A 15946-nucleotide genomic window follows, 5' to 3' on the forward strand; every position below is an offset into this window, starting at 1 on the left:
CCGATTTTATTGGAAACCCATATATTAAGTTATTGCTTTATTTAAAGTACTCTTTGACTATTTCTGTTGATTAAGTAAACAATTTCAAATTTAAACTTTAAAGCTGAAAATTGAAATAAAATGTTCTACTTTTAAATGTTATGCCTTTTTTCGCGTAAAATACTAAATGAAAATATTTTTTTATTGCCTTATTTTATAATTAATCTAATAAATGTGTAGATGGTTTTAGAAATGAATATGTAAATATTTTATTTATTGGAAACATAGTTTAAAAAGAAATATTCAAAAAATCATGCAAGTAATTTCCATAAATCGAGTACGACAATGGTAACTCTCAGTACAATGCTTCATAAACATTACCCAAAACGGGCATTAGCACCTCATTTGAATAGATTCCATTAGGGCTTGTGTATTCGTGTTTGACGCACTTAACTAATGGCCCGGCGTTTAAAGCCCCATAAAAAGGCCCAAAGGACAGCTGAATACCTGGTACTGGCCATGTCTAAGACAAATGGCGGACTGTCCGGTTATAATTGACCGCAGGCGGTTGGAGACATGGCCAAGTGGTTGGGGCTACACATTACCGTTGTGGTCGTCGTTCAAGTAGAATGGACAATTATTATTAACTGCAATAAATTTCACGCACGCACAATTTACATAGACTGGGAAAAATCAGGCACAGTTAATTTTGGTAACTGTGATGATATAAACATATAACGAATTTTATCAACGAAAAATTATTTATTATTGCACCATATAAATATAATTTACTCATCACATGTTATGATCGGACCACAGCGTAATTTTATTATGCGCTTATAGTGCGCTATAGCTAACGTTTAATACAGTTGAACAATGTATGTACAACATATGTTTGATTAAACATTTCATTCCTTTGAGTGCCGAGAAGAACCCAAGCGTATCGCAGGACACGATCTATAAAGGACACAGAACACAGGGCACGGACATTCGGTCAGAACACGTACAACTCATTTAAGTGCGACATAATTGTGTGTGCCCAAGTTTTGGGAAGCTCCCACCTGAAGACTGCTCTTCCTCGAGGGATGGGGCCATGGGTCCGTGGGAGGGGGTGTAATTGCCACCGGGGGCACATATCAATGGCAATTACCGGAACTGAGTTCAAGTGGAGTTCTGAAAGAATGTCGAAGCGAACCACACCGGACCGCTGACCACCCCCATACTAAATAAATCGATAGTTGTGGCCGTTGTGTTGCCATTAGCGTGTTGTTTAATTGAATTGTAGCAATTAAAGAGCTTCAATTGGTTTTAATCGGAAATTGTTCTCATTGTTCGAGCACAATGGTAAAAGTCGAGCTGTCGAACATACACACACACACACACACATGCTCGTTGATGTATCAACTATAGTCGCAGATTGAGATAGATGTGTGCTCACACACACAGACACAAGCACACACACATCTACGTAAATAGTCGTCATTCACATAAGCCCGCCTCATTAACGCTGACATTCAGAAATGGCAAAAAGGAAATGTGCAATAAATGCGACTAAGCCTGTGGAAATCAACAGCGAAAACACCAACAGCAACAACAGCAAAAGCAGCGGCAGAGTGGTGCGGAAAAGCACCACACAAGCCACGGTAATCACAGGGGGTTAATCGCAGTCGGGGGTTAAGCCAACAATGGGAGTTCAACTAACGCGCATCTGGGGAAATGTCAAGTGTTCGGCGGCAGTCAAATTCGTAGTCTCGTAGGGGATTTTCGAATTTCTCTCACTGAATTGCGTAAGTAAAGGTTAAAACCTGTCAACATTGTAATTAAATACTAGTGCGAATTTTTATTGGAACTCGAATGAAACATAATACAGCGTAAAACCTGCTATTATTTACATACATTTCAAGAAGAGAGATACTATAAGTATGTTCATAGATACATTGTTAGTATTATAGTAATACTTTAAAGCTCTGGTACGTACATTAATGTATAAAAACTTTATATTATTTTCGTCTAGATTGCAATGCAAATTTATTATATTCCCCTAATGATTATTAATAAATAATTTATCACCCTCTTTATAATTAAATGTTAGTCCAGCTATTAACAGAGCGGTAAAAGTTAACATAAAGCTTAACATTAACCTAGTGGCTCTAAAAAAATGTCCTTAGGCAACAACAGTTAGCTGGGCGCTCAACAGGCTGTTTCTTTCTTTTTTCACCGCCGCAACAACAGTTGGACGATAAGAATTTCCCCAACACGGAAATTTCTATACTCTCTCTCCGCCAAAGGACGGTTCATTTTCTCCCGCATTTCCGCACTCTCTCTCTCAATTTCTGCAGTGCTCCATCGTTGCGCTCTCTCAGTATGGCCCATGTTTTCATTGCCTGCCGCAACATTTGCTCAGTCCGCGACGAACTCTCAACGCGGGCGGTTGTTCTGAATCTGTGGCCAGTTCTTGCTCCAACTCGCACCCATATCGAATTTATTGAGCTTGCTGCGCGCCAAAAGTCCAAAAAGTGAAGAAAACGCAGAGCGTACAAAGTTGGAGAAACCAAAAATAAATATGTGAATGCCGCGAGTGTGTGTGTGCGTTTATTTTTAAGCGACGGCCCGAAGGCAAATGTGAAGTGTAAGCGGCAAAAAAAAAAAAATAAGAAAAGAAAAGTAAAGAGCGAGAAATATAAATTATATCAAAACAAAAATAGCCGCCAGAAGGCAAGCGAATTAGCACGCAACATTTGACGAAATGGGAGCGACACCGAAAACAGACTTTCCGGCCCACTGGCTGCTGTGCATCCTCCTGGCTCTCGGCTCCATATCCTCGAAAGCGAGTGCCGCCAGTTCTTATGGCGCCTCCTTCATCTCGAACCCATCCATATATGCATACAGTGTCGAAAATCAGCCGGACCAACGCGAGTCCAGGGACAACAGCATCAATCTGAATTCAAATTCCAATCTGAATCGCAATTACTACTACACCGATAATCCCAGTCCCGTTCCGAATCTGAATCTGAATCTGAATCCAACTGCCTCGCTGGCCACGCCCCCCGCCACCCAGCCCGCCCCCCAGACGGGCTGCACCCTGGACCGGCTGGCCGTCTACAAGGTGGTCCTGCACACCTACTGGACCCGGGAGCTCTTCCCCAAGCACTATCCCGACTGGCGACCCACCGCCCAGTGGACCAAGACGTTAGGTGAGTGCTCCATACAACAACTAATTTTAGGCATTTTAATAATCACAAAAGAAGAACAGGATCCTTAAATGCAGTAAAATGCAGTTAAATGTATGGCATCCATTCGATTCTTTTGTATCTCTAGTAGTGTGTTTGCTTAGATCTTCGTTGCTATAATATAACTATTTCCATAATGGCTTAGCACTGAATTGGAAACCTTACTCATTGACTATAAACTATGATAACAATAAAGTAGATGTTCTTTAAATGAACACTAATGAAAACTCAACAAACAAGCACAAGCTTTTTAGCCTTATAAATTAATTTACGTTTAATTTAAAAGTATAGTTGATGTGCACTAGATTTTAACTTTGTAGTAAAGTGCAGGATATATATTTTTTGCAATTTGCACTTGATTGGAATTTCAGTAGATATGCAGCATCAATTTTCGAGCAAATATTTTGCGATTTAAAATTTGTATAAATTCGTTTAAATAGGCAAAACCAAACCAATTTGGCCCAGTGCCCCCACCCAAATTGGGTCAAACATTGTGTGTGTCCTGTGTCCCACTTCAGTTATTACTCAATCGTTGAGATGGGGATAAGGATCTCATAATTTGTGCCAGCTCAGCAACCAGGCACAAATGGCCACTGACTAATTTGTCACAATGCCTTAGCTTACCTCTCTCGCAATTTGTCAGACATGCATGCATATGTACACAGATATATGGGCATCTACATACGTAAGGAAAATAAATCGAAAAGCAATTTCGCAGCAAGTTGGCTAAACATTTTCGGTTCGTTTTGGTATTTTGGGTTAAATCAGTGGGGGCTGCTTGGTTGGGGCTGGAAAATGCCTTTGGCCGCACTGGTGTGTCGCTTGTCTTATCAATGTTTTTGCAGATTTAGCTGTCGATTTATAGCATACAGGCACACAAACACACACATTGGCAGCTCGCAGGATATTCAGACGACCCAGTGAGACAAGTAAATCTGACAGCTAAACAACCAAAGCCTGGCCCACATGCACGGCCAAATAAAAAAGGATAAGCAGGAAGCGGAAAAGCGGAAGGATGGAGCCTAAGAAATGCGATTTGTACGTGCTTATGCGCGATGTGCTGGTCTCAGCGCAAAACGAGAAATTGGATAAAGTTGTTCAATATAAATAAGAGAGCGAAAGGACCACGCCACCACACAGCTCATTCTTATCCTGCCACATCCTAAATCCGCAGCGGAATTCCAATTTTTGATGTTTTGATTTTAAAGCTTATCGGTGGGATGAAAAAGGCTCTGTCTCTCATATGAGTAATTAAATGGGCATTACGAGCTATACATCTCTGGGCCATAAACTTCATTCTTTCCCTGGTTGTTTATAGTGTCGTCTGGCTTATTTATAGTTTTTCCTTTTGCGGCAGGCAGTCTGCCACAGTGCGTATGCGTGATTTATGTGAGCTCTGCACTTGTGCTTATACTTGCATAAAATATAGCGAAAAGGACTAGTGCCCGTACTTTATCGTAAACTACACTAGGTTTTGCTATTCAGGCGAGTGTTTTTGTTGCTAAACACTTAAAATGCAGTAGAGTGCGTTTGCACAACACAAAAAAGAGTTTCCCCAGAAGAATCCTTGATATATAGAGCGAATTATTATTTTCGAAATTTTTTTCGGATAGAATAAACACAAAATAAGTGTTAACTTTTTAGAGAAAGCTAATATTTTAAGTAGTTACTATCAACGGAGTTAGCCTTAAAACATGCTTATCGACTACATAAATATATATGACACATTTCGCAGAACACTATGCATTTCACATTAAATATGAACCAATGCCCCCGGACACAATATACTTCTCGGAATTCCTTCTCCAGAATTCCTGCGTCTCAACTTGTTTCCCCTGATAGCCGTTTAGTCCTGGCCAGCGGCACATCCGAAGCTGGTCTGATACTCCCTTAGTCCGACACGGCGGAGTCCTGGCCCAATTCGGAATGCCATTTGGCATTAAAATTCAGGCAGCAGAGCGGAGCAAAAGGATAGCAAAAAAGCTTAGCAATGCACTTCGACTTGGGGCGGTGGAAAATCGTAGTCGAAGTGGGCGGATTGGGGGGCAATGGCTTCCTGCCTGTCATATCCTGTTTATATATAATTTTCAGTGCGCAACTCTAACATCCGTTACATTTCAACTGGTTGGAGGCGGCATAGCAAAGAAGGAACTAGGAGCAGCAGCAAAAAAGTATATACTATATATATATATAGAGATCCTTTTGTTTTTGCTGTCGAAGGAGGTTCGCAGCGCAAAATTTATTATGAATGTTCAAAAACAAGCAGCGACAGCGATTGCGATTGCAACGCGAGGGAAATGCACTGGCCGTCTTTTGTGCCAAGTCGCCCCCAATGTCCTGCCGTATCCTTTATGGCTGCCAGGCCCCCAAATGTCCATTCTCACTGCATTTCCCATTCGAGTTAGCTCCTCCTCGGCGAGTTGTTAAATTTCATTTGGCCGCTGCCCCGGCGACTGTTGTCGCTGTTTTTATCGCAAATTGAAACCGAAATAAAGTTTGCCTCCTGCTGAATATTTGTTTTAGTCCTGCCATTTTTTCCAGCTCACTCTTTGCCCCTTGTCACTGTTTTTGTTTGGTCCAAAACGAAACACACTCGCCGAAAGAAGCAGTTTCGCAACAGTTTTATGCTTTTTTGTTTGCTGATAGTTCGGTTTTGGTACTCGGTTCGTTTCTGTTTTTGCCATTTTTATTGCTTGTCGGGGTTTTTGTTGAGTCAATTCTCGAGCGTTTTGCAAGCCAAAATGAAATGTTGCACTCTGGCAAGTTGCATTTGAAATGACTGCCACGGCAACGGCCTCGAGGCACTGAAAGAAACATTGCGATTTCTAAGACAATCACTTTATGGTTTCATCTTAATTGTTGCAATTAATTGGTGCTCTGTCCTAACAGCAATGGTTTTTCATTGGATGATAATCTTAATAGATCGTTTAAAAGCTAGGAATGTTTTATGAATTCTTCTTAAGCTTGCCTATATCCGATTATTACAACAATAACCATACAATTTTAAGATTTTTGAGTTGCACTTCTGAGATAGCAAGTATTTCTTGCAGTGCCTGAATATACGATTTACCAGCACGGGGTTCACGTATTTCGACCAATGGCTTTTACCGGCTAGATTGCCAAAATTAATTGGCCTACAAATAAAGAGGGAAGTTGATTGAATTTCGTAGATGGTCGCAAGGTAGCTGGTAGCTGCGATAATACCCTGCCCCACTGATCCGTTGTCAATGCCACTTTACGACCCACCACCACCCACCGCACAGTATTCCACCCCTCGAAGTGTTCGCAATTTGTGCCGCATAACTTGCGGGCCATTGTCCAGAGTCCAGAGTCCTGGCGAGTCCTTGCGGCTCTCAGCTCGTTAATTGCCACGTCCATTGGGGCAATTATCCTGGCTGCTGCTTTCGCCGCTGCCCATTTGTTTTTGACTGCGGCGGCAGGACGTGCGTGCTTTTGTAGTTGGTGTTAAATACTTTCGCCTGCGGCACTTTCACGCCTCGCATTTTATTGTTGCTCTCTGCCTAATTTTTGACTTTCTTTCTGCTCTTCTGACTAAATAAATTATCGAGTAACAAACGGCGCTTAAATGTTTGCTGCATACATTTAACATGAGCCAAGTACTCCGCTCTGCCGCATATTTAATGCATATCCCCACAGACAAACATACGGAAACAGCCAGCAAAACATTGAGGGGCCCTCTTTATTTCATTTTCCAACAAACTTTAAATGTTTGTAATTTGTTGTTTTTTTGTTGTTCAAGCACATGGGGAAAAGGGAGAGCATAAGCCGCATGTACAGGCCTAAAATATCGTATGATAAGAATGGCAACTACGGTTGGGGATTATTTCCCAGGAGCATTTATTTGGGGGCTTTTGACTGCTAAGCTAATGGGAAATCCGTGTAAGAAATGGAAAATGTTTTAATCGGCAGACTAGCATTGTCAACACACATATGTATATATTCAAATTATTTTAAAAAGAAACTCCCAATATATGTGCCATTCATTTAGGCCAAACAACTGATACCGTAAACCCCATTAGATAAACTGTTTGTGCACCCAGATTACGGCTTAAAGCATTTCGAATTTGTTCATTGCGCATATTTTTCGGTTGGGGAGTGCTTCGCCTTTATAAGTCCGGAGTCAAGCATTATGAATTCATAACACAAAGAAAGAAAAGCTCCTGGCAGAGCCGTAGATCTTGAAACTGCTGCTGACAACGCAATTTCCTTGCGTCTTCCTTGCTCTTCAGTCTGTTCCTCAGCTGAAGCATGAGTACATTAATAATAAATGTAAATACCTTTTCTCATTTTACCTGCTCGTTTTTTTTTTTTTTTGCAGAGGGAAGCAGTGTTTTTCCGAGTTCTTTCCGACCACTTGCACCTACTTAGTGCCGGCTAAAGCTTAAAGTGTCGTAATTAAAAGCAGCCAATGCTCCCCAAATGTTGTGCTTTCCTCACTGAGAAATCCAGATTTCCCCCTGGATGTAAAATGAGAAGCGGTAGCTCTTTTACATGGCTAAAATCACGGCAAACAAAATTTTCGCTGGCTCACTTTCCCAGCTCAGGCGTTTTCCATTTTTCCCGCATTTACTTGCATGAATAAATTTCGTCTGCATGTCCTTTTACGTTCGTCCTGCCCCACCCGCTTTCAGTTCTTTCCTTTGTATACATGGTGCCTTGTCAAATTCATATCATTATTCATTCATACATGATTAGACAACGCAACAGAACACGAGAGAAGACAAGAAAACCGTGCCCAGGTTTTGTATTACACAGAAAGTGAAAGTTTTCCAGTGGGCTGTTGCCCAGGGTAGGGAAATGGCAATGGTAAAATGGGAAAATCCTTGAGCCGGGGCAATAGCATGAACCCACCGAGTCAGACAGGCGTGGCATTGGCAAATGGAAATTAATGAATGAAATTTGATATAATGTCAGGTTCGGTTCCCCCAAGCTACCACAGTTTTCAGTGCTTTTTTTTGGGACTAAAGTAAAGACTTTAACAATGTTGGCGCGATATTAAATGCTGTACAGCAGATTGCGCTTAAGTCCATTTGAATTATTTATTCGCCGCGCATTAAAATTACATTATATTTATATTATTCGCGGTGCGTTACATATATGAATCAATTGAACAACGTATGCTTGGTGGGTTAAAAACAAAAAAAAGTCAGAAATAAGGACATATTTCACCTCGGCTAATAAGCAATCAATTGCACAATTTGTCTCACGTTTTTATTGCGTTCGGAAAATTTTAATTAATATTATTGTAAGGAAAGCCGAATAAGATTAATTCAACTTAAATTAAAACACAAATGTTTTGAATTACCATAATCCTAATTGGCCAAAACATGTTTCCCCTCGATTGGTCGTGTTTATGAATATTTATTTACCAAATTGCTTTGATCTAGTTTTCCTATTGTTGAATGTATTGTTTTGTTTTAAATTTTTTTCCATGTGCAAAGAGAAAATCATGTTAAATGCTTAAATGATTAAAATGTAAATGTGCTTGAAAATACACCAGTAAAGTTGGTTGACTTTTTGCATGATGGAAATTAATTGTCAAATAATACAGCGTTTTTATTCAAGCGAAATACCCTCACAAAAAAGGGGTAATTTGCTATTACATTTTTAATGCGTTTTTTAGCTCGTTAGAAATGCTTAAATTCCATGACAAATATACGTTTTAAGTTTTAATTAAAAACATATATTAAAAGTGACCAAGTCTATTAATCGAGCATATTTAAGTCGTTGGTTCCAAACGAGTAACCTTTGCTCACTTTTTCATTGCGTATCTTCCATGACAAATCGGAAGGTAATAAAATCTGCAATTGGAAATTGCAAAATTCCGGTTAAATGTGTTTGCCGACCGCTTCTTTCATTTACATATAGTTTGCCCTGCCAAACGCAATATTTGTGCAGTTTATTTATCTTATTGTGGCTGCATTTTTTGCTTTTGTCAGCTTAAATGACTGCCTTTTGATTTATGTTTGCATGCGGCAGCATGAACAAAATCAATATTAAACAAACATTCAAAAATGTAGAATTAAAACCAAGCGACGCTGAAAAGTAGGCAACGCAAATTGGGGCAGCAAATCGAGATCCTAATCAGAGAACTGCAGCAAGCCACCGGCACCTTAAGTGTACCCGCTAAACACCGGGAGTCTCCGCACCCGGGTGTTTGGAGACACCCTAAATTTAGCAATGACAAACACCCGGGTGTTTTGCCACCAGGGTGTTTTTTGTACTTGCACAAAAACACCCGGGTGTCTGCTGTGCAAAGAAGTTTAGGGTGGGTGACGCGCAAGCAAGAATCGGCCGCAGGTACTTTTCTGTATGCATAAAAATTGTATGGGTGGAAGCGAGACACGGTCCAAAAAATTTAGGGTGAATGGAAATACCCAAGGAAAAGGTCGTGCACATGTTTTTGCGTTTTGATGTATCTAATGTCTTAACAGAAAACAAACTTATGTATTATTAAATAATATAATATATATATTATAATATATTATATATATTATAATATATTATATATATTATTAAATAATATTTGTACTTAATTAAGACAATTCTATTTCTATTGCTTTTTTTATCACTTTAAAAAGAAAAATTATACATACAAAATTAAATATGGGAATTAAATATTAAAAATTTTAACAAAGCAAGTAATATAAGATATAAAAAAGAAATGTCTATTTCGTGTTGGTGAAATTTCTGTAAAAAGAATGCATAAATCTACAGATTTTCGGCATAATATATTTCGTTTTTCAGTACTTAATGTACTTTTCTTTTTCGTATGTTACCTACCACAGGCACTCGAATGTCTACCAGACACCCGGGTGTTCACCAAAACACCCGGGTGTTTACCAAAACACCCGGGTGTTTTGCCAGACACCCGGGTGTTTCCGAGAAAAAGGCACTTGCCTTTTTCTGCATGTTTGCCTTCTCTACCCTTCGTTATGAGTGGCAAGTGTGATCGGTACCCGCGACGTAGGGTGCCGCATTGATTCGGGTGCGCAGGCACCAGGGTGTTTGCAGACACCCGAATATTTTGAGCGGGTGTTTGTATGTACCCACGAAAACCGGTGTGAGTGGCACCCGCACTCAAAATTGTTGAGTGTGATCAGGGTGGCAAAAAATGCCACTCTTGCAGTTCTCTGATCCTAATTAAGTGTGCCACATAAATCAGTGGTGCCCCCCCCCCCCCCCCGAAAGAAATCCGCTCATTAATAATGCATTTGCATGGAAATGTGTAAGCGATATGATCACAAAACCCTTCAACACAAATTTATGGTCTGTGCAAACGCAAAGAGGGAGATTTTTGAAAAATGTACCTTGCGGTTACTTTTCGCTTGTATGTATGTCTGTGTGCCACCCAACTGCTAATGGCAGCCTAATTATGCCGAGGATGGGCGCAAGTGGGCGGGAAAAGGGACTTCCTCTGTTGCAAAAGGGTTTCCCGTCTGGCTCGTAAATTTTCCCCCTTTTACCTGCAGCTTTAAGACGCGCACACACACACCTTTTTTGGTCTACATAAATCTTTTCTGCCAGGTGGCTGAACCCTGCGCCGTTTTTCCAAACAGAGTTGTCTCTTTCCAGACAAGCAGCAGACAACATGCGTGCCCCTTTTTCCCTTTTCCCTTTTCCCACCTCGCATTTCCCATTTTCCCCATGCCAGCGGAAAACAGCACCGAAATCGGAAACGCGTCGCACAAAACTTTGTTTGTCTGTATTTATGTCTGCGTAATGTGCTGGGAATCGTGGGTGCGCCATTTCATAGGTGGGCGGAATTTTTGTTTGTGGTGTGCCCGTGAGTATTTTACTTTTCTTGCTGCGCGTCTGGGTTTTCTTTTGAGGCTTTCCCTCACGGACTTCCCCCACCAGCTCCGCAAGTCTGGCGTCTCGTTTCCCTGAAGAATGTGAACAAATTATAGACGCATTTTGTGATTTATATCACTGGAAAGTAGGTATTTCCACTCTGCGCTGAACTTTAAAATCATTAAGCAGGGAATGTGGGGAGCATGACAATGAAATTAGGAAGCTTGCGATGAAATTGAATGTAAATTGTTTGGTAGGATGATTTATACGTTATATGATAGGTATTCGTTCTTCGAATTGATTTTAACGCACGCCTATGTTTTACTTCATCTCTAACAATATAGAGCTTCAGCTGAATGTGTATTTGAATTCCACATGTGACACAAGTTAGACCATTTTCTTTCATTTATGTCCTATGCTTTCTAAGCCAAAGGCAACGTGTGACATTTATCTATTTTGTCTGACAGGACATCACGCGTGTATTGTTATCCTTTAGATTGTATCTCTTCCCCTGGCCAACCGAAAACAGACAAACCCGAGGCCTTAATTAAGGACACTGACAAAGCGAACCGAACCCTAGAATCAGAGAATTCGAGAATTCGAAAAAGAAAAGGAAACAAATATTAAGATAGGGGAAAATTATGATTGAGACAAATTGTCGGCTACGTGACAAGTTCGCATAAATTCCGCATTCTCGCATTCCGTTTGAGCGACTGTCAATAGGACATAAAACTCATTTAATTAAGCAATTTTATGAGCGCAAGACGTTGGCGGCAAGTGGAGTGGAGAGGAAACCAGTGGAGAAGGAGCATTTCCTAGATGGTGGTAGCAATTTATAAGGATTGCACCCTGGGGAGAGGCCATATTTTTGTTTTGCGGCAAGTTAATGGCTGCACAGTAAAGTTTGGGAATATAAGGAAGTGGAGGAAAGATCAAAGCTGCGGCTTCTTATACAGCGTTTTTTTTATTTCGATAGATGATCCAATTTTTATGGTCAATCTGGCGTATAATGAGATAAACTCAATGAGATTTTCTCCAGACGCTCGGATGACCGATTGTCGATAGCCGAGATGCGATAGCCCATGGCTAAATTAACCACTTGCCGATGCATTCGAAATGAGCCGGCAAAAAAGGAAAAATGAGGGGACAGAACGCGTCGAGCGGGAAAATAACAGGGAAATCGAGAGTCGGTTGGGTGTCAGTCTGCGGAAAATGGTAAACAACGTTCGGAAAGAAAAACAACGAACAAAGAGGGTCGGTCAATTTTCCCCGAGGGGGCGTGGCACTGCAGGCAATCTGTCGCGAGAAAAAAACCTTCAAGTGTTAATAAATGCGGCGGCACATCAACAAACAACCCAAGAAACGAACTGAGCCCAAACAACTTCAAAGCCCCGAAACCAAAATACGAAACACAATTTCTTGGTGGAAAATGAAATATGAACCGTAAGCTTCTTGAAATAAAAATAAGCCCCCGTGAAAGATTACCGACTACATCTACCTTAACCTAATTAGAGTTTCCTCGAGGGTGAGATTTTATACCAGGGGCTGTGGAAATCTGGAAATTCGGGGTTGTTCAAATAGGTGGATTGGTTTTTAATACGGGAGTTATGGTTGAGTGAAGTAAACAAACTTGGGGCTAGCAACAGGATGTGTTAAGAGGAATGTAATAAAAATACTTTTATCATGAGCCAAAACACTTGGGGATTACTTGTAACAGAAACGCGAAAGGTTTGGCTAACCTGTGTTCTCCTAATTTGCGTTAACTAAAAACTCTCAGGCATCCGCATCCAGGGGATTAAGAACTCACTTTTGCATGTTTCAAAAGCGCGAGACAAAAGTTTGGTCCAATAAAACAAAGACGAAATACACGCAAAACAACTTTGAAGCGCCAGAAAATTTGCTAAAGCGTTAAAAAATGTACTCTGCCACCGCCCATCCTCCACCTGCCTCCCTTTTGGCACCCCACTAGAACTGTAGAATAAGTAACAAATAAAAACAAAATAGGAAAAAAAAAAACTTGGCTAAGCGTAAATAAACCAAATATAAACTTTGGCTGCTGTTGCCTGCGTTGGGATGGCATGGCATGGTATGGTATTGCCTGGCAGACAAACTTGCTCTTAACTTGGCTTTCTCCGCCCGAGTTTGCTTAGTAGCCGAGGACAACAAAAACAAGAGAATCCTAGCATCCTAGCATCCTACGGGGGGCACTTTCTCTAGTCTCTATTCTCATTTCCCCGCTGCGGTCGCTGCTGCTGCTGTTGTTGTTGTCGTTTCGGTGTGAATAATGTTGCTGTTATTTATGCCTCAATGCGCCACGCCCTGAAGAAAATGGACCCAGAAGAAATTGCAATTTCCACGCCCAAGTTTCGGGCACTTTCACTTGACGATGCTCGCCCCACCTCCAAGTACCCAAAAGCAACCCCAAAATGTAGCTGCTTTTTATTAAAAGTTTCTTTCTTCTCCACACCCCACACCCCAGACCCCTCAAAACCCCATACCCCCCAAAAACCCCATACCCCTTAGCCCAGAACAATGGGCACATTTTTTAAAGTGTTTTTTATTGTCGCGTTAACCGACCGCAACGACTTATTGGAAGGTTGGGCATGGGAGAGTGAGAGAGTTTTGCCAACTTTAGCGTAAGTGTAAATTATTGTCAGGGTCAGAAAGTTGGGCCCAAAGTAACTAGGGCCAGACTGGCAGTAACTTTGGCTTAATACCTCTAACTAAGTTCTCGAGCTGCATAATTTTTGAGAACATTTAACTTAATTAACAGTCCAACGCAGACGAACGCAGGTCCGAAAGTGTTAATAAAAGCGCCGCACTAACTTTCAATTAATGTCGACTTAACCGAAGGTTAACCCCAGTGAATGTGTAATAAACTCGCCGTATTGTTGTTGTTCTTTAAATACAAATTTATGTGGCACTTCTGCGCTGCAGCAGAGCGAAAGAAGCCGAAGAAAAAACACTTTTACTTAAGCTGCCCGACAGTCCTGTTTATATATCCTTTGGCTCCCACTCCTCTCACGACTTTTGAAATATGCTCGAGCTGTTTATGAAAGTCGGAAGGGAAAAGGACCATTTCACTTTGCTGCTGGACAGCAATTAAGTGAGCGGTCTGACCCCGAGAAAAACGAAAAGACAGCTGAAATAATAAGGTATTCAAAAATATTAGCTTTAAATCAAGAAGAAAGAAAAAATTATTTTCAATAAGGCAGCATCTAAAATATTTTAATCACAATTGCTCAATAAAGTTATATACAAATATGCAATGATTAATAGTGAACATACATTTTATTAGCGTATTTGAAGAAGAATTTTTCTACAAAGATGCACTTCTCTATTCTCTGCAAATATACTTTTTTCTTCTTTGTAATTGTTTAAAGGAAACTTAAGGACAATGCTAAGTCGTTCATTGTTTAAATCGCTTTCCTTGGTTGCCTGCGCTTTATGGTTTTGTTGGCATTGATGGGGGTCGTCGACCCTTTTGATTTGTTACCGCCAATTGAATGCCTTGAAAATCTTTGCATTCCCCACAAAAAAAGAAAAAAAAACCCACTAATGCCGAAGGGCAGAAATTTCCTAAGGGAACGGCACAAAGTCATCAAATTTTAATGCCACTCATAATTTTTTCAGGCTACCAATGCGCAAGGTTTTCGACGCCACACTAACCGAGGCTGCAAAATAAATGTCAAATCAGCAAATATGAGAGTACAGTTATGCCACAAGGAATTGAAAACTGAAAAGATTTTTCCGGTGGTCCCTGAAAAAAAAATTCAGCAGAGATGTGGCATTTCAAGTGGTTTAGATGAGGAAAACGTATGGGAAATTCAATCTTTTTTCGTTAGATTATATGACATTTTAAAAATCAGTGCGAATTGTATCGCAGCCACAGGCGAATTTCTGTTCTTCTGGGCTATCAAATTTAATCGGCCAGTATCGATTAATCGAATCAGTGACAGATTTACAAGGTACAGTCTGGCATCTCTGATATGTGCACCACTTACATCGCACACAATCCCCGAGCATCATATGCCATTTCGCTTTTCCAACCTTTTTTCGTCGAAGAGGAGCCTCTCGTTTGTGGCCAACTTTCGAGTGCGGAAGTTCCTTGAGGGTTAGACACACAAAACAACAACGCGAAAAAAAGGGGCCTAAAAGGGTTGCTCTTATTGTTATCGAAGCGAGCGAGTGAGTGGAAGCCGGCTCCATTGAATTATGTGCACAACATGAAAACAAACAAACAAACAAACAAATAAAGTAAGGAGCTGAATTGATTGTTGCACTGCAGACCTGCTCCACCTTTCTACACAATTGGAGATCATAAATATTTATGGGCCACCCTTTCGAGCAACTGTGATAGGTATATAAATATCAGCAGCACCTTCCTCTAAACAACAACAGCGCAGTATCAGTGTGGTGTAGTTGAGCGTGAAACGCAGAATTTATTATGTTATCGCTTCAGCGATTTACTTTATCGATTTCACAATCAGTGAGAATGGAGCCCTTAAAAAAACCTTTTCGCAACTCTGATGCTCCCCAGATAATTTGCAGACTCCCCCCCTTCCACCTTTCCAACTGCCGCGTTTGTTTGCCTTGGCATTTCGGCAGCCTCCTTCAGGCAATGTGGCAAATATTGTTATTTGTTTTAAAAATTTAAGGCCAACGCGCAGTTGACTTTAATGCGAGCTTAGGGCACCTTACTTATCTGACTTGTGCATTTTTAATGAGCTCGTCTAATGGAAAATGCTCAACTTTGATGTAGGTTATGCAAAGAGTTATGCGGCAGGATATTGATAATCGTTGTTGTGCGGATTTGCAAAAGTTATAATCAGCTTATTTTTATGCAGTGAGAAAATTCTTCAGGAGAAAAGAATTTCATAGTTGAAAATTTGATGATGATCGGAAATTCCAGCTATTTGGGG

General features: G+C 40.7%; 1 protein-coding gene across 1 annotated transcript in view; it reads left to right on the plus strand.

Moving 5' to 3' along the window:
- Positions 1 to 2394: 2394 nt before the first annotated feature.
- LOC120445301 overlaps positions 2395 to 15946 on the plus strand; it is a 43561-nt gene continuing 30009 nt past the window's right edge. The window contains exon 1 of the mRNA XM_039625610.2: positions 2395 to 3173. Within this exon, the coding sequence (XP_039481544.1) occupies positions 2726 to 3173 (448 nt within the window). The 5' untranslated portion in view covers positions 2395 to 2725. The remainder of the gene's footprint in view (positions 3174 to 15946) is intronic.

The sequence above is a fragment of the Drosophila santomea genome, chromosome 2R (assembly GCF_016746245.2).
Source record: "Drosophila santomea strain STO CAGO 1482 chromosome 2R, Prin_Dsan_1.1, whole genome shotgun sequence".
In the NCBI taxonomy this organism is placed as follows: Eukaryota; Metazoa; Arthropoda; class Insecta; order Diptera; family Drosophilidae; genus Drosophila; species Drosophila santomea.